This window comes from Triturus cristatus, chromosome 3_2 (genome assembly GCF_964204655.1).
Source record: "Triturus cristatus chromosome 3_2, aTriCri1.1, whole genome shotgun sequence".
NCBI classification, from domain to species: Eukaryota; Metazoa; Chordata; class Amphibia; order Caudata; family Salamandridae; genus Triturus; species Triturus cristatus.
Window position 1 is genome coordinate 416,604,619 of NC_140584.1, and position 26,425 is coordinate 416,631,043.

The 26,425-nt window shown below is 49.6% G+C and overlaps 1 protein-coding gene across 10 annotated transcripts in view; it reads right to left on the minus strand.

Annotated features, from left to right (window-relative positions):
• The window catches only part of ZMYM4 (zinc finger MYM-type containing 4), a 1,418,124-nt gene that overhangs the window by 470,263 nt on the left and 921,436 nt on the right, over positions 1-26,425 (minus strand). For all 10 annotated transcript variants that reach the window (XM_085648002.1, XM_085647995.1, XM_085647996.1 and 7 more), the window contains 3 exons: positions 25,789-25,826; positions 16,831-16,972; positions 15,236-15,381 (listed from right to left, as the gene is read on the minus strand). In XM_085648002.1, the coding sequence (XP_085504128.1) occupies positions 15,236-15,381; positions 16,831-16,972; positions 25,789-25,826 (326 nt within the window). The remainder of the gene's footprint in view (positions 1-15,235; positions 15,382-16,830; positions 16,973-25,788; positions 25,827-26,425) is intronic.

The window sequence follows — 26,425 nt, forward strand, 5'->3', positions numbered from 1 at the left end:
ACGTGCCCCGGGTTGGTCGGGACTGAAAGCAGAAAGTGTTGGTGAGCCTGAACTCCCTCGGAACGTGGCCGGGAATCCCGTGGCGACGGGGGCGACACTGGTGATCAGAACAAGCGCCTAACCCCCCCCCCCCCGCACAGTCCTACCGGGTTGGGGCAGGGACACATACTGGACACAACGCACCGTGGGCTGCATATGGTGCTCCCCGTCGCGACCTGAGAAGAGTGGGTGCGTTCTGGATAACGGCCCCCTGCACAAGCGGAGGCGAGGAGGGAAGGGAAAACCGAAAGGCCGAGCGCTGACCTTTAAGGCGCAGTCTGGCAGCGGCGACTACCGACCTGCCCGCTACACCGCGAGACGGAGTAAGCACCATGGGGGGGGAAAGGCCAGCGGGGGCCGCAGGCAGGCAAATTGGACAAATATGCCTACCGGAGAGAGAGCTCGCAGACCCCAGAGACTCCCAGGAAGAGTGAGGACACAGCGCAGGCCGGTCAGCCCGGGGAGATTACCCTGCAGGATATAATGCGCACGCTGACGCAAATGCAAACAGCGATAGGTACGATCTCCACGGACATTACACTGTTACGAGCAGACGTGTCAAAAATCAACGACAGGCTGAAGGAGGTGGAAGACACGACGGCCACCCTGTCCACGGAGACCACGCTGCTCACAAACAACGTGAGGTCACTGGAACAGGCGCAGAAACAACTGGAGGCGAAATTGGACGACCAAGAAGGGCGCGCCCGCCGCAATAACATCCGCTTAGTGGGAGTGCCGGAGACCGTGCGCGGTCCGGCGCTGGACTTATTTGTGGAAGACCTCGTCAAGAATAAACTCCAACCTAGAGGTTTGTCGGAGTTTTTCTCAGTGGAAAGGGCGCACAGGGTGCCAGGAGGGCCGCCCAAACCGGGAGCCCCACCACGGCCTATACTAGCAAGAATATTCAACTTCCGCGACGCCATTCTGCAGACAGCGCGAGTCGCTCCCCCACTCCGAGTGGAGAATAGCAAAATAGAGATATACCCAGACTACACAGCGCTGGTAACGAAGCAACGCAGAGACTTCCTGGACGTGAAGAAAGAGCTACGGAAGAGAGAACTGAAGTATGCAATGCTCTTCCCCGCGAAGCTCCGGGTGGAGGCGGAGGGCAAAACCTGGTTTTTCATGTCCCCGACGGAGGCCACGGAATGGCTGGAGGGCTGGCGGAAGCCAACGGGACGCACGGGAGCGGCGCAGAGACATGGACAGTCCGCGGACAGGGCGGAGGTATCGGACCCATCGCAAGAGGGGGCGGACGGACGACTATGACACCGTGCCAAGTACGATATGAACGTGGGGCTCGCCAGACAGCGGAAATGGCACGACGACCTCTGTCGCTCCTGGAGGTTGCACCTGGCTGTCTCTCCGGGGCCTCTCGCCGGTGATGGAACAGAGGGCCTACGAAGGCTGGAGACGGCGCCATACTGAAGAAAGCTGAGGGGGAGGCTTGTACGGCCGGAGCCTGAGCCCTCTTCACAGCCGTGGACATAATGAAGCTCTGAGGGGGAGACTAAGACTGGGTGCAACTGGCATCTCCCCCCTGGCACGCAAGTACACAGTTATGGGGACAAAGCACTCTGCTCAGTTGGGGGTGGTGGGTAGTTTGGGATCCGCCGGGCAGGGCAGCAGGGAGGTGGGGGGGGGGGGGGGGGGGGGATGGGGTGTTTACAGGGGGTTTTGGTTCACAAGGTTTTATCTGCATACCGCAAGCTCAGTCAGCATCTGCATAGACTCTCCACACACCGTTCATTGTACATCGCATATACGATAGCACATGGGGCCGGACACGGAACAGACCTTAGGGACGACCGACAATCCGCATACCACTGACCACACCAGTACTGGCAAGCACCTAGCGGTCCTGTCCTGGAATGTCAACAGGTTGGGGGACAAGATTAAACGGGGGCTGGTATTACAGTACATTAAACGAAAGGGGCCGGCGGTAGCACTGCTGCAGGAAACGCACTTGGTGGGTTCTGCATGTCAAGCCTTAGACAGATGGGGATATAATGAATATGCTACTTAACAGTATGCATCTGTTCTTGGCATGTAGGGCTGCTGACATTCATATCTGTGCATAGATCGCCGCCTAGTGTTGGGTCCGGATGTTTGCACGTTGTTGTCCTGGAAGAGTCTTCGAAGTATCCTTGGATAGGTGACTCCTCCCCTGGACTACAGTGCGCATGGGCATCCTCTCCATCCTCAGATTGTTTTTCGCCATTGTGGCAGTGATGGAGTAGATACAGAAAGTGATGACCATGCTTGCAGTAATTCTGAGAGCTGCGACAGGCGCCGGGGAGGAGGGAGGGCGATATGAATGTCAGCAGCCCTACATGCCAAGAACAGATGCATACTGGTAAGTAGCATATTCAGTTCGAGGCATGTGGGCTGCTGAATTCATATCTGTGCATAGAATACATAGCAGTGCCCTCTATTGGCGGCGGCTACCCGTGCCAGCTGCAGCGGTCTGAAAAAGTGTTTTGAGAACAGCCTGTCCTACAGCTGCCTGCTGTTTTGACTGCACATCTACGCAATAGTGTTTTGTAAATGTGTGTGTAGTGGACCATGTGGCTGCTCTGCATATATCATGCAGGGGAATATTTCCTAGGAAGGCCATGGAAGCCCCCAACTTACGTGTTGAGTGGGCTCGTGGTGGAATAGTTAATGTGCGTTTTGCTTTTTGATAACAGATTTGAATACACTTAACTATCCATCTGGCTATCCCTGCCTTGGAGATGGCGTTACCTTTGTGGTGTGGGGCAAAGGCAACGAACAGTTGTTTTGTCTTCCTGAAGGGTTTAGTCCTATCGATGTAGTACATGAGGGCCCTCCGTACATCTAGTGTATGTAGTGCCCTTTCTGCAACAGTTTGTGGGTTTTGGAAGAAAACTGGCAGTTCAATAGTCTGATTCATGTGGAACTGCGATATTACTTTGGGCATGAATTTGGGGTTGGTACGTAGTACGACCCTGTTGGTGTGAACCTGTATAAATGGCTCTTGAACGGTTAGTGCCTGGAGTTCACTAACTCTCTCTTCTTAGGGAAGTGATCGCTACAAGGAAGGCCACTTTCCAGGTAAGGAATTGAATCTCGCATGAGTGTAGAGGTTCAAAGGGTGGACCCATCAGGCGTGTGAGGACCAAGTTGAGGTTCCACATTGGAGCCGGTGGGTGGCTTGGTGGAATGACTCGTTTGAGTCCTTCCAAGAATGCTTTGATGGCAGGCACTCTGAATAGAGAGAGGTGCTGCCTGGTTTGCAGATAGGCTGAGATTGCGGTCAAATGGACACGTATAGAGGTGTACGCCAGATTGCATCGATATAGGTGTAAGAGGTAACAGATGATGTTTTGGATGGATGCGTCCAGCGGGTTGATGTCATTATTACCGCAATAAATGACGAACCTTTTCCATTTGGCTGCATAGCAAGCCCTGGTAGTGGGTCTCCTGGCCTCCTTGATGATGTCCATACAGTCAGGTGGCAGGTTGAGATAGCCAAACTCTAGGACTTCAGGAGCCAGATCGCTAGGTTCAGCTGTTGCGGATCTGGGTGCTGAACCTCTCCATGGTTCTGCGTCAAATGCGCGGGTTTGATCCGCAGCCTTTGATGCGGCACCACGGAAAGTTCGAGGAAGGTGGTGTACCACGGCTGGCGTGCCCACGTGGGAGCAACTAGGACGAGTGTCAGGGAGTGTTGTCGGAGTTTGCGGGCCACTAGCGGTATCAATGGCGCTGGGGGAAAAGCGTACGCAAATCTGCCGGACCAGTTCATCCATATCGCATTGCCCTGCGACTGCGGATGTGGGAATCTGGCGGCGAAGCTTTGGCATTTTGCGTTTTCGCTTGTTGCGAATAGGTCTATCTCCGGATGACCCCACTGCTGGAAGTACGGTTGGAGTACTGATGGGTGTAACTCCCACTCGTGCATCTGGTGGCTGTGTCTGCTGAGCAGATCCGCCATCTGGTTGTCCTTGCCAGGAAGGTGTTCCGCCATGAGGAACATGTTCCTTTGAATGGCCCACTTCCACATGCTCTGAGCCAGATGAGACAACTGTGGAGAGTGTGTTCCTCCCTGTTTCTGTATGTAGTACATTGCGGTCATGTTGTCCGTCCGGATCAACACGACCTTGTTGCATAGATGTACTTTGAATGCCTTCATGGCTAGGAAGATTGCCATCAGTTCCAGAAGGTTGATGTGCAACTTCTTTTGTTGTGTTGTCCATAGTCCCTGCACTGTGTAGTGGAGTACATGAGCTCCCCATCCCTGGAGAGACGCGTCCGCTGTCAGTACTATCTGTGGGACAGGCTCTTGGAATGGTCGGCCCTTGCAAAGGTTTTGTGGATTCCACCAATGCAGAGAGTTGTATGCCCGACCGCTCACCAACACTAGGTCCTTTAACTGTCCTTGAGCCTGATTCCACTGACGTGCTAGGCACTCCTGAAGTGGGCGCATATGTAATCTCGCGTGCGGGACTATGAAGATGCAGGAGGCCATCATGCCTATCAACTGCATAAACACTCGCGCTGGAAGTGAGTGATTGGGTTTGAACTTGGAGATCAGCAGTTGTATGCTGTTGATCCTCACTAAATTTGGCTGAGCTGTGGCCGCCAGAGTGTCTATAGTCGCACCTAGGTACTGTTGTACGTGTGCGGGCTGGAGATGGGACTTTGGGTAATTTAGTGAGAATCCCAGACTGTGAAGAAGGTGAATGGTGCGGGACATGTGGCTTGCACATTGCTGGGCTGACTTCGCTTGAACGAGCCAGTCGTCTAGGTAGGGGTAGACGTGTATATGCTGCCTCCGTAGATGTGCCGCCACCGTAGCTAGGCACTTCGTGAAAACCCTGGGCGCTGTTGTCACGCCGAAGGGAAGGACTTTGAACTGATAGTGCTGCCCCTGAACAGTGAACCTGAGGTATTTTTTGTGTGAGGGGTGGATGGGTATGTGAAAGTACGCATCCTTGAGGTCCAGTGTGGCTAGGAAGTCTCCCTGCTTGAGAAGCGGAAGGACTTGCTGTAGAGTGAGCATGTGAAAGTGCTCTGAAAGAATGTACTGGTTCAGGGGTCTCAGGTCTAATATAGGTCTGAGCGACCCGTCCTTTTTTGGAATTAAGAAGTAGAGGGAGTACACTCCCGTACCCTGCTCGTGGATGGGTACGACCTCTATAGCGCCTTTTAGAAGCATACTTTGCACTTCTTGCTGTAAGAGCGTTAAGTGCTCTGAGGACATAGGACGGCTTCTTGGTGGTATTGTTGGTGGAGTGGAGGTTAACTCCAGACAGTAACCGTATTTTACAATATCTTTGACCCACCTGTCCGTGGTGATGGAGTTCCACGTGGACAGGAACCTTTGTAGCCTTCCCCCGACAGGTGTTATGTGGTCGGGAGGAAGGGAGAGGGCGTCACTGCTTGTTCTTGGGGGAGGACCTGGTGTTGCCGTAGCCACGTCCTCTGCCCTTTGTACTGGAGCCACGATATCCACCTCGGGTGTTTTTATCATAGGTGGTCTGTGTATTGCCTTTGTTATATGTTTGTTGTGACCCCTGTCCTCTACCTGCTCCCTTGTTTCCGGGGCGACGAAAGGAGCCGCTCCGAAAGGACTGAGTTTGTAGGGCGCCCATGGACTTTGCAGTGTCCGTGTCCTTTTTTATCTTTTCGAGGGTGGTGTCAACCTCTGGCCCGAATAAATAGTCGGGGTTGACGGGCTGGTTCAGTATATTGTTTTGTACCTCAGGCTTGAATCCTGAGATCCGTAGCCAGGCATGTCGTCGCAGCATGACGCTTGTGTTTATGGCTCTGGCAGCCGTGTCTGCAGCATCTAGTGCACATTTGATGGAAGCGTTCGTGAGTAGCTGTCCTTCTCTGATGAGCATTTCTGCGCCTTCCTTGAACTGGTCAGGGAGATGTTGGAATATTTGCTCCAGTGTGTCATAGTGCGCTCTATCATAGCGAGCAAGGAGCGCTTGAGTGTTGGCTATGCGCCATATGTTGGCAGCTTGGGTGGCAACTCGCTTGCCAGAGGTCTCTAACACCTTGGACTCTTTGTCCGGGGGAGGAGCGTCACCTGTCGTTTGCGAGTGTGCCCTCTTGCGTGCATTCGCTACGACGATGGAGTCGAGTGGTAATTGGCCTCTGATGTAAGTAGGATCCCCAGGTGCTGATCTGTATTTTTTATCAATCCTGGGGTTTATCACTCGTGCCCTGGTGGGTTCCTTGAAAATGTCCTTGGCTGGTTTGAGGACCCCCTTCAACATTGGCAGAGTCTTTACATGTCTTTCTGAGGATGCAAAGGTGTCCATTAGAAAGTCATCTTCGATGGTATCAGAGTGAAGCTGTACCCCATGGTTATTTGCAGCACGTTCAATAAGAGCGTTGAACGCCGCAGTATCCTCCGTAGGAGATGTTTTTGCCCCATAGAGTTGTTGGTCCTGTGCATCGAGGGGTGCACTGGGGTCTGCAGGGTCGCCCCAAGTTTGATCAGGGTCCTGCTGGTCATCAGGGTCCGTGTCTACATGGTAGGGGACTTGGTCATCCATGTAGTCCTCCAATGCATCCGTATCGGAGCGTGTGGGGGAGAACCGGTGTGGATCCTGGTAGGATGAATGGAAGGGTTCATAAAGGAGAGGTTCCGATTCTACAGGCAACTTCCTTTTTAGTGGGATCCTGAAAGGGTCCAATGGCGGCTCCGAAGTTATCCTTCGGTTGTGGAGAATCATCCTGCCAGTGTCGGCGTCGATGACACCTGCCGGAGACGTCTCAGCAGGTGTGACCGTAGGTTGGGTGACCCGTGTCCTGAGTTGGAACATTTTTGGGATTGTCGACGGAGGCAAGCCGAAGGTAATGTTGGCTGGCACCGAAGAGGCTGCCGGAGCTCCGATCGAACCGGAACCCGACGTGTCCTGGAGGACAGCCGTGGTTTTGCTGCCTTGCGTCGCACCAGGTCGTACTTGGGGCGCCTTTGAGGCGCCTTTGAGGCTTTGGCACCGGCCAGGTTCGTAGAGGCGGCCGTGGATTTTTTCGGCGCCGGCGGTTCATCGAATCGAGGTGCGGAGATCACCGTCGAAGTCTTCGATACGTGAGGCTTAGGTGTCGTCGAGGGAGCGATGCGAGACACAGCAGGCGGTACGGCCCTCGGTGTCGTTGGTGCCGGTAGCCGAGCAGGTTTGTCGGTGCCGATGGCCTTTTTCCGTTTGTCGACTCCAACGTCGCCCGCTTCAAGTTCGGCACCGAAGTCTCTCTTGGTGCGGTCGGTGCCGACGCGTTGCGCTGGCGTCGAAGGCCTCGATCCGACCAGCGCCAGTTTCGGTGGAACCGGAGCAGCTTTCGGTTTCGGTTTTGTGGTAGGGAAACCAGCTTGTTTATGCAGTAATGGCTGCCGCTGAACGTCCGAGGCCGGGCCCGAGGGCGGGGCCGAAGAACTGCGGGATGGGTCTCGGGTAAGGCCCGAAGGCGATCCCTCGACCGGAGCCATAGGCTGTGGCACTGGTGTTTCTTCGGTTTGAACAGGTAGGCCTTGTTCATCATTGGAGCTACTCTCTTCGGCCCCTAAGGCCTCCTCGTCGTCTACCTCGGTGTCGTCTTCACCTCTGTGGAAGAGTGACTCGTCTACCTCGTCCGATCCGGGTTCGTGTTCGGAAACGGGACTGGAGGGCAAGACTTCTAGTTCCTCGACGTCTTCGGCCTCGTCGAAGATGTCTGTTGGGGCCGGTGCCGCGTGCTGCGCCTCGAGTCTCGCCGCTCGTCGATTCCGTAGAGTCTTCTTGGAACGGAACCGGGCACAGGCCATGCATGTCGATTCGTCGTGGTCCGGCGAAAGGCATTTGTTGCACACCGGATGGACGTCGATGTGTGGGTACTTCGCATTGCATACCGGACACCTTTTGAATGGCGTCCTCGATTCCATCGTCGAAGTAGTCGATGGACAGGTAAATGCGAAAAAAGTCGGTGCTGAAAGTTAGTAAACTAACAGGATTGTATCGAAACCTGATCGATAAACAGTACCGACGCAAACTAAAGGCCTTTTGGCCTCGACAAAATATTTTCCTAACTTGAGCTAAGATAGCACATCCGAACCCAATGGCGGAAAAAAACAATCTGAGGATGGAGAGGATGCCCATGCGCACTGTAGTCCAGGGGAGGAGTCACCTATCCAAGGATACTTCGAAGACTCTTCCAGGACAACAACGTGCAAACATCCGGACCCAACACTAGGCGGCGATCTATGCACATATGAATTCAGCAGCCCACATGCCTCGAACAATGGGAGTTCATTCGGAGTTCACCTCTGGATCCCGGGGTGTAGGTATATTAATCCATAAGCGCTGTCCACTGATAGTACAACAGACATGGACCGATGCACAGGGCAGATTCGCCGCATTGGCGGGCCAATGGGAAGGGAAAAGGTACAACTTCGTATCAGTATATATCCCACCAGCATTACATGGTACCGCGCTCCCGGACCTGGGCGCATTCCTGTTGTCGCTCCCACAAGGCGCAACGATTATAGGGGGGGATTTCAACGCCATAGTTAACACCGCCATGGATAGGCGACCCCCCAGAGAACCCAGTAGCTCTAGTTCGAAACTTAAAGATTTTGTAGATACGATCGGCCTCATAGATACCTGGAGAGCGAAATTCCCACACGACAGGCAGTATACCTTCCACTCAGGGGTGCACAACAGTGAGTCGCGGATAGATCACATGTTTACCCAGATGCTGGGATTGGAACGGATAGCGGAGGTGAAACACTTGCCCAGGGGAATCTCGGACCACTCCCCAATAATGCTCACATACTCATCAGACATCCCGGGCAGGCGCAGGCTCTTCCCGATCTACCCACATTATTTAGCGATTAAAGAGATCAAGAAAATGTTGGTCACCACCACGAAACAATACTTTAGTGAGAATGAACGCACGGTGAAGTCGCCAGCGGCGCTCTGGGAAGCCTATAAGGCGGTCCTGCAGGGCCAGGCCATTTCCTCAGTGTCGCACCACAAGAAGCGCCAGCGCCAACAACTCCACACGCTAGAGGAGAACATGCAAAGGGCAGAGGCGGACTACGCCGCCGACGCTACGGAGGCGGCAACACATGGGCTACAGCTGGCGCAACAAGAATACAAGACATTTGTATGGGAGGAGGCGAAATCTAGACTACAGACCACAAGACACACAGTATACGAGCAGGGGGACAAAGCGGGGAAGCTACTGGCCTGGTTAGATAAAGACAAAGCTAATAGGTGGATAGCAGAGCTGGCCACACCACACGGCGCGCCAATCACGGACCCCCAAGGCCATTGTAGAGGAACTGGCGGCACATTATGAACGCATATACACGCCGACCGCAACGGCCACTATGGAAGAAAACAGAGCCTTCCTGCACGACATCCAAATGCCGAAGTTGGCTCAAACAGCAGTGCAGGCGCTTGAGGCGGACATTACGCTGGAAGAAACGTCTCAGGCCATACTCGCACTCCACACGGGCAAGGCTCTGGGGCCTAATGGTATCCCAGTGGAGCTCTTCCGACACCTGGTTACGGTCTTAACACCCCACCTCTTGAACATGTATAATGACCGCTTAGAAAGGGGGGAGCTTCCCAGGGACCAGCGCTTGGCTACGATATTAGCAATACACAAGCCCGGGAAACCGCCAAACAGTTGCATGTCCTACCGGCCCATATCCCTGATCAACGCAGAAGCAAAGATACTGGCCAAAGTGCTAGCGAGGCGGCTCCAGCCTTGTCTGGGGTCGGTGGTTCACCCGGACCAATCGGGGTTTCTGCCGCATCGGAACACGGCGCTGAACCTGAGGCGAGTAAATAGTGTCATGGCGCGCAAATCCCTCATCCAAGAGGACGCCACTTTGCGTCCGACAGTGTGGGGAGCCAGGCACGTTCTGGCACATATTATGGCAATGTGTAAACATCCAGAAATATTGGAAAGCAGTCATGCGTACAATTGCGCAAGTCACAGGGGCAACATTGGTCCCTGAACCAAGGGGGTGCATCTTGAACATCTGGGAGGAAGCAGACATTACGCAGACAGTGCAAACATGGGTAGCGCTAGGGATGGCTTTGGCGAAAAGAGACATTGCGCAACAGTGGGGAGCCAGGCAGGCCCCGACCCTCCGAAAATGGTGTAATGGTATGGACGAACTAATGGTGACGGAGAAATCGGTCTATGTACACAGAAGATGCCCCAAAAAATGGACTAAGATATGGAGGAAGTGGAATGACTATCGGGGAAACATTTGTGACCCCCCGCAGGATGAATCCCTGTCAGATGATTCAGACTAACTGGGGGTGTATGGGGAAGCAAGACACGAGATGTTTGGTATGGTGGAGGAGGAGGGTGCTGGGGTCCTGAGGAGACCGAATGGGACCCTTGGCGCTCGGCAAAGGCTGACACGAGCAAACTGTGATGTACTTGATAAAGCACGATATGGTATTGCGGTATTGGTTCAAAATGGAAATGTTAATAAAAAGAGTTAAAAAAAAAAAAAAAAAAAAAAATCGCACAAATAACCAAAACATGTTTGCTTACCTGTTTCTAGGAAATGTCCCAGTGCTGAATCTAGGTATCCAGCGTGGAGTTAGAAAAGTAACTTACCTGCGATTTTCTGTAGAAGCCCATTCATTTCAATGCACTGCTACAAAAGGTTTCTAAGTGTGGAGTTTTGAAAATTGAGAATATTCTTTAAAAATCATGCGAATAACCAAAACATGTTTAATTATCTGTTTCTAGAAAATGTCCCAGTGATGAATCTAGGTATCCAGCAATGAGTTAGAAAAGTAACGTAAAAAGTAACTTAACTGCAATTTACTGAAAAAGCCTATTCATTTCAATGTAGTGTATTTGCTAAGTATTGCATACTACTGCTCCCCTGTAAATCAAACAAAGTACAATTTCTATTGCATTTTCAAACTGTTCTATATCCAGTAACTTATTACTGAAAAGTATTTAATGCTTACCTGTACCAGGCTTGCTTGGTTCTAAAAATAAACTTTATATTTTTATAGAAACACAATTGGCCTAGAGTTCAGTTCTTGAGTGTGGGAATTCATTTGCTGACTGAGTGTGTACATCAAATGCTTAACACTGTCCTCTGATACTGCCTTACTGCTCGACCAAGCTACCAATATTAGAGAGTAAGGTTCTATCTAACTTTAACTTCTGCCTACCTCTGGGGACACCTGGACTTCATACACACTATACCTCATTTTGGTGTAGTTTGTATTTATAGAGCCAGTTTCTTACACGCTGGCCTACTTCATCCAGCTCAATCCAGATTTAGAGCCTCCGATATCAAGAGTCGGCCCCGGGTGAAAGTCTCGGAAGCTATTCAGGAATGTCTGGATTTGGGCGGCAGGGCAGCTCTTATTTTGTTGGATCTCTTGGCAGCATTTGATACTGTCCCCCACTCTCTGCTGCTTATCCGCCTTGCAGACATGGGGATTTCAGGTGCTGCCTTGAGTTGGATAAAATCCTTTTTGGAGGGGCGCACTCAAAAAGTTTGGCTTCACCCGTTCTCCTCCTTACCTCAGGAGTCCTCCCAGAGCCCCCTTCTTTTTAATCTGTATGTCACTCCTTTGATTTATTTGGCTGAAGAGCTGGGAGCCAAAATTATAGCATACGCTGATGATACTTCGCTTCTGTTTACCTGGGGAAAATCAGAGTGCTCCATGCCCTTGGACAAAAATTGTCTGGCAGCAGTCTTTCAATGCCTTTCCTCAGCACAGCTTAAATGCAATGAGGATAAATCTGAAAGTCTTCTCTATGGGATCTTCCACCCAGTTTAGAGAAACTTTATGGCCAGCGGACTTTCCCTTGCCAGCCTCAACGGGCAACCCGCAAAACATCTTGGAGTCCGGTTCGCGAAGAATCTTTCCTTTTCCACCCAGATTAAGAAGCTAGCGGGAAACTGCTTTGGGATACTTAAAATCCTTAGGAAAGTTCTCCCGCTTCTCCCCACAGCAGCAAAGGAAACCGTGACTCATGCCCTGATACTTTCTCGGCCCGACCTTGCAAATGCTCTGTACGCCGGCTTGCCGGGCTACCTTCTCAAAAAGTTACAAGTTGTCCAAAATGCTGCTGCGAGACTAGTTTTTAACATCCTGATGAGAAGCAGTGTCAGACAGCATCTGTGCTTATTCCATTGGCTGCCTGTTGCTGATTTGAGTCAAGTTTAAGGCCTTGACCCTGGTCCATCGTGCTTTGCATGCCTGCGGCTCCACCTATTTACAGAAGAGGTTCCTGTTCTACGCCCCCGCCAGATATCTTCGTTCATCATCTCAGTTCTTCGCCCACATCCCTTGCTTCCAGCTCACAAGAGTGGGGGCAGTTCACTTGCTGTCAGAGCTGCCACGGCCTGGAATTCACTTCCTCTGGCTCTTCAGAGCATTCAAGACTTTTGTCTATTCAAGAAAAATGTGAAGACTTATCTTTTTGTCTAACTTAACTCCACTCTCTCTGTGCCCACTCTCCCTCTCTTCAGGCTTGCGCCGGGACACTCCTTGGGAGTGTCTGTGGGCGCTACAAGCTTAAATAACGTAAGTAGACAGGCTGGCTTTCAAGGAGGACAGGGGAAACCAGTTCCCAAACCAGTTTTTGAGAGAAGTGGAGCCCCCTAGGTAGTCACACCTCTAGGTTGGGCGAGAGAGCTTTATATGCCGAGAAAGAGGTTCTGCCACCCTGAGCACAAGCAGAATGGAGAATTCAGGGACAGCCAGATGCCAAACTTCACAGGAAGTGCCATCAGGAAGGAATCTAGTAGGGAATCCAGTAGCCCACTGGTTACTGACTCTGTAAAGGGCACCCAGTACTCCAATCTCTGCTTACTGGAGAAGAGGACCAAAGAGGCTGCACTGACGAAGACTGCACCTGCTGAACCGGGTGGCTAGCAAAGGAGAAGCGACTGTACCTGCTGGACTGGAGAAGAGGACTGAAGAGGCTATACTGACGAAGACTGCATCTGCTGAACCAGGTGGCTAGCAAAGAAAACGCGATTGTGGATGCTGTGTTCTGCTCATGAAGAGTCGTTTCCCAAGCCCATCTGAATCAAGAGACCCAACGGTTAGTTGGCTGATGACCTGTTCGCTGCTCTGGGCCACACCTGTCGAAGCCGCCTACTGGGGCAAGTTGTTCGCCCAGATCTGTCAATCACCGCTGTGCAGCACAAGAGACCAGGAACCAATGTTCAAAGTTGCCCCGGAGTCTGCTGAACCCAGGAGAGTCAGAGTGCAGCTTGGTCACCCAGAAGGAAATCTATCGTCCAAGGAAGAATTCCACTGTTATCACGATACCGGGCGACTGTACTTCTGTCAGGACAAAGAGGACTTTGGGGGACGTCAACCCCTGTAGCCATGATTGCCTCAGCAAGCCTGTCGACCGAGGAGTAACCACAGGAAGAGTCCCGTTGACAGCATTGCATCCATAGCATCTTCAACATCCTGTATCCCTTGTATAAGGAACACTTCCATAGGAGTCTATGGCAGAGAAAGAATAGTACCTGGTACTAACTTAAGGCTGCTTCTCAAATAAAGATAACTGTCTGAGGACCTTGCTGGTCCCGACTGGCTCCCTGACAGTCGTTTGCCTAAAGAAACGCAACAAACTGATTGATACTTAACCAAGTTTGTTGAAAAGGGTTTGTCTCAACTTTGTTCAAATTTGCCAATGCTTCTTCACGGTGAAGTAAAAAAAGCACCTTTAGTACCTTGTAAATGCTGTATCTCCAGAACATTCCGGGGGATCTTTTTCGTTTTGGTGCCCAATATGACATTAAAAAACTTATATTTTTATAAATTGGTTTCGGATTTGTGTCTCGTATATTTTTTTCAATTGTTTTGGTGCGGTTTAAATGCTTTACACTTCTTCCTTTGGGTAAGCCTGACTGCTCAGAGCCAGAATCACCCAGGGTTGAGATAAAGGTTTAACAAACGAAACCTGCTTGCCCTAAAGGAGTTCGTAAGTGTATTACAGGATGAGGTTGGGAAATTCCACCATATAATACACCCCATTTCCTCACACTAGGGAATATTCCAAGGTGAGGAATCTGCTGTTAAAGTATCCAACAGAAAGAGGGAATTTCAACATTCCTCGGTGGAATAGTTTTTAGGCGATTGAGGGACTGCAGAAAAAGTTCAGCTGTGCATGCAATACACCATCCAGTGTAATGCTGAGCGCACTCATGCAGCAGGGCGTGACTGGCAGCCACTTTTATAGCCTTCCACAAAGATGCTATACTCACCCTGTCTTCCAAGAGGTTCATCTGGGGTCTTTCTACTAGAGGAGCTGTTTAAAAAAACACATTTCAAGGGTATGGGAGGAAACACTTTTATAGGGCTATGCTTGAACTAAAATTGCTGTCAAAAGTTACCATTTTCACTGAAATTGGAGGTACAAGGCTAAGCTCTGGTTATAACACTTTAAATGGAAGAGTAGCAACCAGGGACTCAGATTATAGAAGTCATGTGGGAGAAACATGGCGCGGGTGACAAAAGTACAAGGCAGGGTGGCACATCTTTATTCCTCCCAACACACTGCATTTGTCAATAAAACAGACCGAATTCAGTACAAATCTCTATTTGCCTTTAAAATTCTTGTCACATCATTACTCTCTTGCCATTGTCATTTTTTAGATAAGGCAGGTTCCCATAAATATCTATGAATTAAATTTTGTTTTGAGTCCCAATTAAACTTGCACATCATTCAAGATAACTTCATAGTCATAGGCATAAAAATGGGTGGAACTGACGTCATCACGCCGACGTGGTTCTCTTATGGCTCCGGTGACGTCATACGGAGTCGCGAGCGGAGCCGATGTATTATGACGTCATCCACGTCGGCGTGGAGTGCTGGGGGAAAAAAGTTCAGTGGAATGCTGGCGCAGGGGATATTCAGAAGGTGAGGAATCCACTGGCAGATGTATCCATCAAAAGTGTTAATTAACAAGTCAGACAATTTAGCACTGTACTAAAGTCTAGAAGATATCTGAAAATGCATGTTTAGTTTACATGAAAATGAAATTTACTTATATTAAGAAGCCAACACACATGAAGCAGCTTGCAGAGTAAATATTTGGCAAAATAGCTTTATCATGTTTTAGGTAACATTTCTGGGAAATGCTTTCTATTTATAAATAAGAGTGTTTTCAATCCAAAAAATATACATATCTCGGTCAGGTTAATCAGAGGCAACTTACAGGTAGTGGCACTCCAAACGGAATAGGAGCGTATTGGCTGAACAGGTGCATGGGCACAGGAACAAAGACTGGCACGGGAACTGGCACCGCCACTATCTGTGGCACAGGCGGGGAGGGAGGGGGGGCCTCCACCTTTTTCTCCTCCTCTGTAGAAGAAAGCATGTGTTATTTTCTTAGTAAATGATGTAGTGGTGTTACTCCGATTGATTTTTGATCTAGATCTGGCCAACCTAAAGGCAACTGCAGGAAAAGGAGCAAACAATTTCCTACATATTGCCGAAACCATTTTTGGAAAAATTACATATACAAGCAAATAAAGGCTTTTCAAGAAACATTAATAAATGAAAGGGAGTGTTGCAATACTTTTCTTACCAGCAAGGTTAACTACTTTTAATACTGGTAGGCACGAGCCACGTAGTTTTAGTTCCTAAGGATAATGGCTTTGAGTTTTTGGGATGCTCACTGCGATGCCACATGGATTGATTCGGTCTCGCCTGACCCAGCGCATGCTCTGGTCTGGCGAGACTTAGTGAGAGGGCTACAACAAGCATTGGCATAGGTCTCGCCTTTGGGACCTTATAAGTGCTTAGCCATGCAACAGTTGCATAACTAAATACTTATAGGTCCCAAAAGCGAGACCTATTGGTTATGCCAAGCGGCCGGCGAAAGTGATAGCGATCAAACATCAAAGCGGCCGTGAAAGTGAAAGTAATCGCGGTCAAGAGCGGCGCGCGCGCACATGCACTGTAGCTCTAGGCTGGCCTGGTAGCACTTTTTGGAGCCCTCTCAATAAGTCTCGCCAGACCAGCGCATGCGCTGGGTCAGGCGAGACCTAAAAAGTGCTACCAGGCCAGCCTAGAGCTAGAGTGTATGTGCGCGGGCGCGCGCGCTTTACCGCGATTACTTTCACTTTCGCGGCCGCAAGGCCGCTTTGATGTTTGATCGTGATCACTTTCACTTTTGCGGCCGCAGGGCCGCTTGGCATAGCCTATAGGTCTCGCTTTTGGGACCTTATAAGTATTTAGTTATGCAACTGTTGCATGGCTAAACACTTATAAGGTCCCAAAGGCGAGACCTATTGGCTATGCCACCGCTTGTTTATGAAGTTAAACGTCTGGTTGCACCATGAAAGACACCCCAGGTCAGTAATTATCAGAGATGTGTGCTTCAAAGCGGTTTAAATTAAATCTTCTCCCACTCTCCGTCACAAAATAGCTGCACAAATAAATTGCACATTTTTTGCAGCAGAATTAACAAGGTTTCTAGCAACTGCGTCAAGTAAAGTAAACCCCCAAATTTTAACATCAGCCAACTACGTCATTATGATAGGCATCAGGTCACAATAAAAAGCCCCCAAAAATGAGATTTTATTGAATTAGTTTAGTCGGTGGAACTAGAAACATAACTTGCATTAGCGATCATGATGCAAATTCAGAGTGAATTTCTTTAGGTTTACAACAGCAATGTATATTGAACTCGAAAAATAACTCGCACATTAGGAAAGGCTGTCTCAGCCAAAAAGATACATGATCTCATTTACAAAGAGTACAAAACATTGAAATTTCTAATGAAGCATTATTTTAACAGTCTTTTACCTGTCTGACACTCCTTGTGTTGGGTGTGTGGTTTGCAGGAGGTGGCTTTCGTCTGTGTGATGGGCTTGCATAGCAGAGCTTTATTCTTGAGAAGCCTGGGAGGGTGTGCAGGTAGCTTCAGTGCGTCAGTCTGTGTACTAGCCTATTCAGGAAAGACATATTACAAATCCAAAGAAATACTCATCAATTAAATGGTCTCACTTTAGACTAACAAGCTATTCTATAAGGAAATATTTTACTACCTGCACCAAGAGTTATGCAGCTATACCGAATTCAAATGCTGAGCATGTTGCCATTTAGTGACTGGAACTGTCCCAGTTCTCCATACCCCCTATTTCTTTTTCTTATCAACCAGGAGGGTACAATAGTAGCCCTCTATGAATTCCAACATCAGCCCACAATGCCCTAGACCGTGGTCGCCACCTTAAGAAATGTTTTCACCTGCTGAGGTTCGCTGTGTGTTGTAGGAAGAAGCTTTTTTCTTTTTCATTCTGCGACTCTGCCTTTTAGCTTACCCCTACTCCCTTCACTGGGTCGGTCACCTTCCAATCCAGAGCAGCTCCAAGCTACAAAACTATTGCTACAAGAAGGTAATTTTTTTCATTTTGAAAATTGAAACTTTTCGTGATGCATAGATTAGGTAGCTGTAATTGACCACCCGTGGGGAAAATTAGGTTAAGAATGTGTGTGGCTGCAACAAAAAAAAAATGCTTAACCTTCTGGCCTATACCTTCTAATCTGCATAGGTAGTCACAAAATGTTTTGGGAATGTGTGGAATGAAGACTGTGTGGTGGCCGATCATATGTTAGTGATACACTTGCTACAAAGGCTAGTGTTGCTCTTTTTATTCTTGTGGAATGGGTCCTGAGCAGGCTATAAAAGTTTGTGCGCTTGTAACTTGTTTGGATGGTTTGCTCCATCTATCTTGCAACAGGTCCTTTTGACACTGGGACACGCTTATTTGCTGGTGTGCGTGCAACGATAATCTCTTCACATTTCCATAGTGCCAAAGTCTCTAAGTGACACTTCTCCTCACACCTAGTATTTGTAGCACATTTTCAGATATGGGAACAACGCAGGTAACTGGACTGAGTGGTTCACATGGAAATATGATATTACCTTTAGAATAAAGTGTGGGTTGGTTCTCATGACGAAGCTATGCATTTGAATTTGCACATCGGCTTCTTGGATTTTCAAAACCTGTAATTCACTATCTTTATACATGTATGTAATCGCAGGCTGTTAGTGTTGGATTCTAGAGCTCTGTTTTCTGCATCATTTCAAAGAGATGTCATGTGCACTGACAGTGCAAATTGAGGCCTCACATGGGCGTGATGGCCGAACTTGTTCTCTTTGCTCCTGGAAACATTTGAATAACTGAAGTGGTGAAAAGGTTCTTCCTAGGGGATACTCAGATCGATGCAGCTATAGCAGAAAGATGAACTTGCAAAGAGACATAAGAGTTTCAAATCAAATAAACAAAGTATTTAGGAATTGTTGTGTGTGAGAAAGTGGCTCTGAATATACTGTTCCCAAATAGGTGCAGGGTATACAGAGTCCCCAGTCCCCAGAGGTTTGGCAGACACTAAAGTTAGATATAACCTTACTCTCTAAAGTGGTAGCTTGGTGGAGCAGTAAGGCAGTATCTGAGGACAGTGTAAAGCATTTGTTGCACACAGTCAGCAAATGGTCTCACACACTCAATAACTGAACTCTAGCCCAATGGTTTATATATAAAAAAATATATGCTTGTTTTATTTTAGAACCAACAATAGGTTTTAAAATATACTTTCTCAGAATGAGATGCTTTATATAAATACTTTTGCAATATGCAATTGATTTTTGTAGAAAGTTACAAGTGGTTGCAATAGGCAAAACAAGTTTAAACACAATCATGCATTGAATTCAATGGAACTTTCAAGTTATTTGCAACAGATTACTTTTAGGATTACTTTTGGGATTCCAGGACTGGATCCTAGATTCAGTCCTGGGTCAGAACTTCGAATCAAGTGATAAAAGTCGACTTAGTTACTGTTATGATTTTTAGACAATATTTTGCTATTTTTAAAGTTGACACTTAGAAAATATTTCAGAGAAAACAATCAATGATTCCCTATGGAAGAAATTTCAAGTTGCAGGTGTAGTATGTTCTCGTCACTTTTGTAATCCAGTACTGGGTGCCTAGACTCAGAACTGGGACCTTTATACGAAACAGGTAAGTAATTACGTTTTCACAATTTATACGATTTTTAAAGGATATTTAAAGTTTGCAGAAATCGACACTTAGAAGAAATTTCACAGAAAAACAGTTAATGGTTTCCTATGGAAGAAAATTGGGTTACTGGTACGTATGGTTGTGAATATTTTTCAGCGTCAGTGCTGGGTACCAAGATCCAGCACTGGGAGCTCACCTAATAGCAGATGAGTATTTTCGTTTTCGTTACTCGGCTGATTTTTGGTGAATATTTGAAGTTTTGAAAAGTCCACACTTTGAAGAAATTTCAGGAAAAACCAGTCAATGTTACCCTATGGAGAAAATTGAGTTATCGGCTTTAAGGTAAGCACTCGACTGGCAGAGTTAAGGTTCTGGGCATAAAATCAGGGGTCTCCCAGGGTCAGGTAGGTACAGTTGTTACACCGTCAGCGGCACAGGGGCAGCCAGGTGCAGAGAGAGTTAGCCCCAATGTTATCCTATGGGAGGCAGGGGGGCCTTGGTTGGTGGCTGCTGACTAGCAGCCTACGCGGCTGTGGGAGCTGGGCTCCTGGTCACTTGCTCAGGGCAAATGGGGAAGTAGATAGGTGTAGAGGTTACACGGCCAGGGCCACTCGGGCGGCTGGGTGCTTTTGAGCCTTCGGGCGCTCAATTGATTTCAATGAGAAAGCTCCGGTTTAGAAAAAGACTGCAAGCTCGGGGACGAAGATTCTTCAGGTGCCACCACCACTTCGAGAGGCAAGTTGGGTAGTTGGAGGATAGGTAGGTACCGCAGAGTTGGGCACAGGGGGTTGTGGGGCACCGGGGTGCCTTTTGGTGTCGGGAAATCTTACCCTCTGTTGATCGTGGTTGGGGGGGCACCTGGTTCTGAGGCTGCAGGCGTCGTCAGGAGCGTCGAGGGAAGTCCTTGGGTGCCGGACTCGGGGTCACAGTCGCCGTGGGGTCGTCCTCGTGGTCTTCGTTCACTCTGGCACAGGCCAGGCTTGGCGGGTGCAGAGTGTGAAGGGTTCGCGGTTCCGGGCTGCTGCCAGGGATTAGAGGTAGGTTTTGAGTAGAGCCTCTACTCATGGGAGTCCCAGGTGCTTAGAGCAAAAAGGTAGCCAGGTCCTCCGGGGTTTGTGAGGTTGCTAGCCACAAGAGGTGCCGGGTTGTAGTAGGAGCAGGTTCGAGGGTCGACAGGCCGGTAGGGCTGGGGCCAAAGCAGTTGGGTCTTTCTCTTCTTAGCAGCTGCAGGGCAGGTCTTCTTTCTTCTTGCTCTTCTTTGTATTTCAGAATCTGGAATCTGGGGAAGGAAGGTTCAGGGTGCCCCTAAATATTAGATTTATGAGTGTTACAGGTAGGTAAATGGCAGGGACCAATGGGTCCCTGTCCTGGGGTGGGTACACCCCCTATTCTGCCACTCTCCTGTGGGAGGGGGGCAGTAGCCTAGTCCCGATTGGGTAGGGCCTCCCATCTTCAAGATGGCGAGCACCCGGAGATGTGCTTCACCTCGCCTCCCCCACCTGAGGGGTGGAGTTGGCAGGCTGGAACATTCCCTGTCCTTATTTGGGGTTTCCGGCCAAGCTTCCCGCCAGAGTGGGGGGTTGCGGTGGCCTGGGGAAGCTCACAGAGGCGGCATGCCTTTGAAGCTTCCTAGATATTCCTGTGACATTGGGCGTTGTCTGGGTGGAATGTTTGGGAGGGTAGATATTAGTTCTAGGCAGTAGCCTGACCGAATTATTTGTGTTACCCATTTGTCTGAGGTGATGGTGGCCCAGACAGGGAGGAAATTTTGGAGTCTGCCCCCGACCGGAGTAGGATGGTCTGGGGGGAGTGGAGGGAAGTCATTGGTTAGGTGCGGTGGCAGAGAGGGCGGTGTTTGTTTTGCCTCTGCCTTTGTTATTGTTGCCCCTGTAACCGCCTCGCTGGTAGCCCCTTGTAAAGGTGGACTGGGTATGGGCCTTATATGAAGTGGAAGCGGTGTTGGAGGAGTAGCCTCTGGATGTGCTCCGAAAGGAAGAGCGGCGAAAGGAGAGCCTGGGAGGGTGTGATTGTAAAGCTCCCATGGATTTTGCTGTGTCCGTGTCTTTTTTCATCTTTTCTAGGGCCTCATCCACTTTTGAGCCAAACAGATGTTCCTGGTCAAAGGGATGGTTGAGGATGGAGGCCTGTACCTCCGGTTTAAAACCTGAGATCCTTAGCCAGGCATGGCGACCGGGGAGGACACTAGTATTGATGGCCCTGGAGGCTGTGTCTGCTGCATCTAGGGCACAACGTATGGAGGTATTAGTAATGGTTTTTCCCTCCTGAATTAGCTCGTTGGCCTTAGGTTTGTATTTATCAGGGAGATGTTACATTATGGCTTCTAATTCGTCATAATGGGCCCTGTCATACCTGGCTAGTAGCACTTGTGTATTAGCGATACGCTATATGTTGGCAGCTTGAGATGCAGTACGCTTGCCTGATGCGTCCAAGAGTTTAGACTCTTTGTCAGGTGGTGGTGCTTCGCCTGACGCTTGGGAGTTGGCCCTCTTACGTGCTGTGGACACTACCAGAGAATCTAGTGGTGCTGGCCCTCTGATGTAGGAGGGATCTGTAGGGGCGGATTTATATTTTTCAATGCGCGGGTTAATGAGCTTGGCTCTGACTGGGTCTTTAAAGACCTGTGGCACATGTTTTATAACTCCCTTGAGCATAGGCAATATGGAGGTAGTCCTATGTGTGGTGTCAAACGTATCGAGGAGGAAATCCTCCTCCACGGGGTCGGTATGGAGATCTACCCCATAATAGTGTGCCGCCCTCTGTAGTAGATGGTTGAACCCCAGTGAGTCTTCTGGTGGGGAAGGTCTGGAAGGGTAGAGATCATCCTGTGGGACGTTAGGGATGTCAGGGATATTATAATCGTCCCATGGGTCTGAGGAGCCTGTGGGAGTGGGGTCCCCTGTAGGTAAATCTTGGGGCACGTCTCCTATGTCATCGTATGGATCCCTCTGATCATCTTCATCCGGAGAGGGTGTTGCGGAATGATGAGGTGGGTTCGTAGACGGTGGAGATGGGGAAGGTGGAGGAGGCGGTGGAGGTGGGGGAAGGTATTCTGAAAGGAGAAGTAGCAGAGTCCTTCCTCTTTGGAGGTGGAGGCGGAGCAGGTTTATCCAGCTGTCTCTTTTTGATGGAGAGCATCAAATGTCCGGTTTTAGGATCCTTGGTTAGTGTTTTTTGTAATGGATCCGGTGTAAAAAGTTCTGGTGATGTTGGTTGGTCCGTCGGCCCTGAAGGCGTCGGGGCCATTGGTTTTTTGGCTTTATCCGCGCTGGTTCGTTGTTTGGAACCATGCTTGGAAAAGTCTGATTGTTTGGTCGGCGCAGAGGTGGATTTCAGCTTCGAAGTGTCGGTGGCCTTGTGTGCTTTTGTCGGTGCCGAAGATGGTGTCGGCACCGAGGAGCTGGAGCTGGTTCTCGACACCGAGTGTTTCGGTGCGGGGCTCGGTGTCGAAGCGGAGGCCATTTTCTTTTTCGGTGTCGAAGAGAGTTTATCGGCACCGACGGTGGGCTGGCTCGAGCCCGAGCCGCCGGAAGGCTTAGTCGGCTTCTTTACCGGGCCCGAAGGTGCAGTGTGGGAAGCAATGTCTTTGGTCTTGCTTAGGCCCGGAGGCGAAGGTGTGACCGAAGCCTTTTTCGGTGCCGGCGAGGGTGTGGGGGAGGGTAGATTAGTACGCACGACCCTCTGTGTCAGAGTGATGTCCTCCACATCTGAATCGTCTGCTTCGGAGGCACTGACGAGTCCCACGTCGGTATGGTGTTCTTCTGGAGCGTCGACGCCTTCTCCCGAAGATGTCGTCCGGAATCGTGGTCGACGAGTGTGCCATGGTTCTTCTAGCCCTTCGGTCTAGAATGGTTTTCTTGGACTGGAAGGACTTACACGCCGGACAATCTCGAGCCTCGTGTTCAGGGGAGAAGCAGAGATTGCATACTTCGTGGAGATCGGTGTGGGGGAACTTGGACCCACATCGAGGGCACTTCTGGAAGGGAGTCCTTTCCATTAGCCAGGACCGGAGCTTGGGTAGGCCCGAAGGCCGTCGTCGACGACCGGCATCGAAAGTTTTTGCCGATGAGAGGCGCGTCGAGTGGGGAGATCGCGTTCGAAAACAAAACCGCGAGTTGAGGTGAGGATTGCGCGTTGATCGTCGAGCTGTTCGGAACCAGAGCGCGAAGATCACATCCGAGCCCGATGGCGGAAAAAAACAATGAGGATGGAGCCGAAGCCCATGCGCAATACGATCCAAAGGAGGAGACACCGACCTCGTGACTTCCAAAGACTTTCCAAGAGGAAAAACAACTGCAAACATCCGGGCCCAACACCAGATGGCGATCTATGCACAAGTGTGTAATCTGCAGCTCATATGCCTCGAACATATATATCTCTACTGCAATGCACACAAGCCCTTTTAAAAAACGATGCAAGCTACCCACTTGCCAGGCATTTTAAAGAAAAACATAACAGCAGTCAAACATTTTAATGTACAAGTTACTTACCTTCGGTAACGATGTATCTCGTAGAGACGATTCTACCTGCAGATCCTCAGGCGTGAGACTGGATCCGGAATTTTGCCACTGCATCTCTGCGCGCCGGGGGCGGTACCACGCGACCCCGGCCTGACGCCGTCCGCGAACGTGACGTCAGCGAGGTCACATAAGTCCCACCCCGGCGCGCTGACGTCAGTTTTCTTCAGAGAACTTTTCCGCGCAACAACGCGGAGCCATCACAAACAAAACTGAAAGAGTATGGGAACAGTGTGCGAAAAAATCAGTGAAACAGAAAGGGAAGAAGCGAGTGGTGAGAAACAGCACCATTAGGGACAGTGCCAAGTACTGCGTTACTGAAAGTCATGGAAAGGAAAGAGCAGAGCACCGCTCTGAGAAGCAACCCTGCAAAGCGAAGGCGATATCCTCCTTGGAGGCAGAAAAAAATTGAAAAATGTCATGGCAGGCAACAAAGTCGGCAACCACAATCTATAACAGTGAAAGGCAACAAGTCCGGAACAGATGCGAAACGACAAATCACCCCAAGACAACACCATCAAGGAGTGTCGTATCCCCTGTAAAAAGCTATGGGCTAAGGCACAGCCAAGAGACGCCAAACCAGAGGACTGCAGAGGAGTCAGAAACCCCAAGCAATGAAAAAAGGGAGAAGATTATGAGTAGGCCCCACACTGGAATAACCAGGGTGCAGAGATGTAAAAGTACACATGAACCTACCGTCCAATTACCAGACAAGGAGTGGAACAAATAAACAGAACGAAGCATCCCGCCAGGGAGGAAGTGAAAGAGGGCACCCGCAGAAGACAAATCCCATCCGGAGGGAGGCGAGTGCAGAAGACCAAGCTGAACGGTCCTCGCAGAACGGGGAGGAAGGGCGGGCCGTGAAGGAATCTGCGGCTAGAATCGTCTCTACCAGATACATCGTTACCGAAGGTAAGTAACTTGTACATCTGATAGAGACTACTAGCCGCAGATTCCTTAATGTAGAATAGATACCCTAGCCATACCCAGAGGGGAGGAGGGCTGCGAAGGAACCTCACCAGCTTGCAAGAACACAGGGCCCCAACAGGGGATGAGTCATGGGTACAGGAAGGACGGCCCAGCCCCCTCCAAGCAGAAGTAAGCAAGAACAAGGAGAAGGGAAGGCCAGGATACCACAAGCCTACCCGAGGAGCAAGGAGCGTCCGCCAGAAAACCCGGAGGGACAGACAGCACCAAGCGAGTACCAAAGGAAGAAAAGAACCACCCGCAAATCCGAGAAGAGGTGAAACGGAGGCAGAGCCCGTCTCAGGGGAACACACAATGAATGGGACAGCTGAACGGGTGTCAGCCCCGAGGCAGGAAACAAGGCAGGAACGGCCCCAAAGCCAATAAGCGCATACGTGAGAAGGAAGACACAGACGCTCAAAGCTCCAGCAAAGCAAGGGACAGGAGCACACTGTTACACGCCGAGGCCCTCCGAGGTGGAACATAACTAGCAGGCGTGCGCATTAGACAGCTGGTAAATACTATGAAGTAGCGTGCCCAGAACAAGCCGAGCGCAAGCCGAAGACAGAGGCAAGGGAACCTCAGAACAAGTCCTAGAGAAGAACCGTCCCAGTAGCACAACCTGGCCCACGAAGAGAACAGGGACCTGCCAGAAGATAAGGAGGAGAAGAACACCTCCCCACTCATTCCTCACCCCCCCCCCCCCCCAAGAGGCAGCCGGGGGTGGGTGGGGGCAAAGCGGCCCCCGGGAAGTGAACACTCTTCTTGCAGTCTGTTTCATTCATCATCGGTATCTCATCTCAATCCAGTAGTAGGAATCTCAAAGTTTTTTCTCAAAATCTTTTTCTCCACCACTGTTGTCCTGGAGCTCAAACTACTGCTTCCAAACCAAATGGTGGACAAAAAGTCTAAAAGGAGACAACCACGTGTTAGGGAATTGTGGGCCAGCACTGCCCCTACTCTGGTCAATGGCCGAAAAAGGGGTAAAAGAAATAGTAACAGTAAAGACCCAAACACTAGAAGATTAAGAACTACACAGCATGTGCACCCAGAAAAAATAAATAAGTTACCAGTTTTACTCAAAAACTACACAACCTTTTTACATCAACAAGGACAGAAGTTGACCTGTTATGCTGTTACTCAAACTGTTAAAAGTAGTACTATTGGATCAGAGGTTTAAAAATAGTGAAAGCAAAAGAAAGCATTATCTATATGTATGTTAGAACTTAAAAAATACTTACATCTCCGATGATCTTCGCCGTAACAGGGGGAACAGCACCTTTGAAAAAAAGGTCAAGATGGCATCTGTTAAGAATATCCATAATCCATGAAAATTCTTGTTCAAACTCCTACTTCACAAACACGTACGAACACTGTAGCTTTAGACTGCATACTAACTATTTGTTGTATAGATGTTTTGCAAGGCAGATACGGAAAATGCTACTTACCAGTATGCATCTGTTCTTGGCATGTAGAGTTGTATACTTTAGCATAGATCGCCATTTGGTGTTGGGCTCGATGTTTGCACTTTGTTTTTGTGGAAGAAGTCTTTGTAGTCACGAGATAGGTGAATCCTCCTTATGATGATAGTGCGCATGGGCATCAACTCCATCTTCAGATTGTTTTTCGCCATAAAGGGGGATGATGGAGTTAGCAAGAGAGTAGAAAAAGTTGTCCATGTGATGTATCTAAATAAGATAATACTGCAACAGATAGAGGCACCAGGGGAGGTGGGTGGGTGTATACAACTCTACATGCCAAGAACAGATGCATACTGGTAAGTAGCATTTTCCGTTCGAGGCATATGAGCTGTAGATTGTATACTTTAGCAAAGATTATAAAGCAGTTTTTTCTCCCTAGCGGTGGCAGCCTGTATCC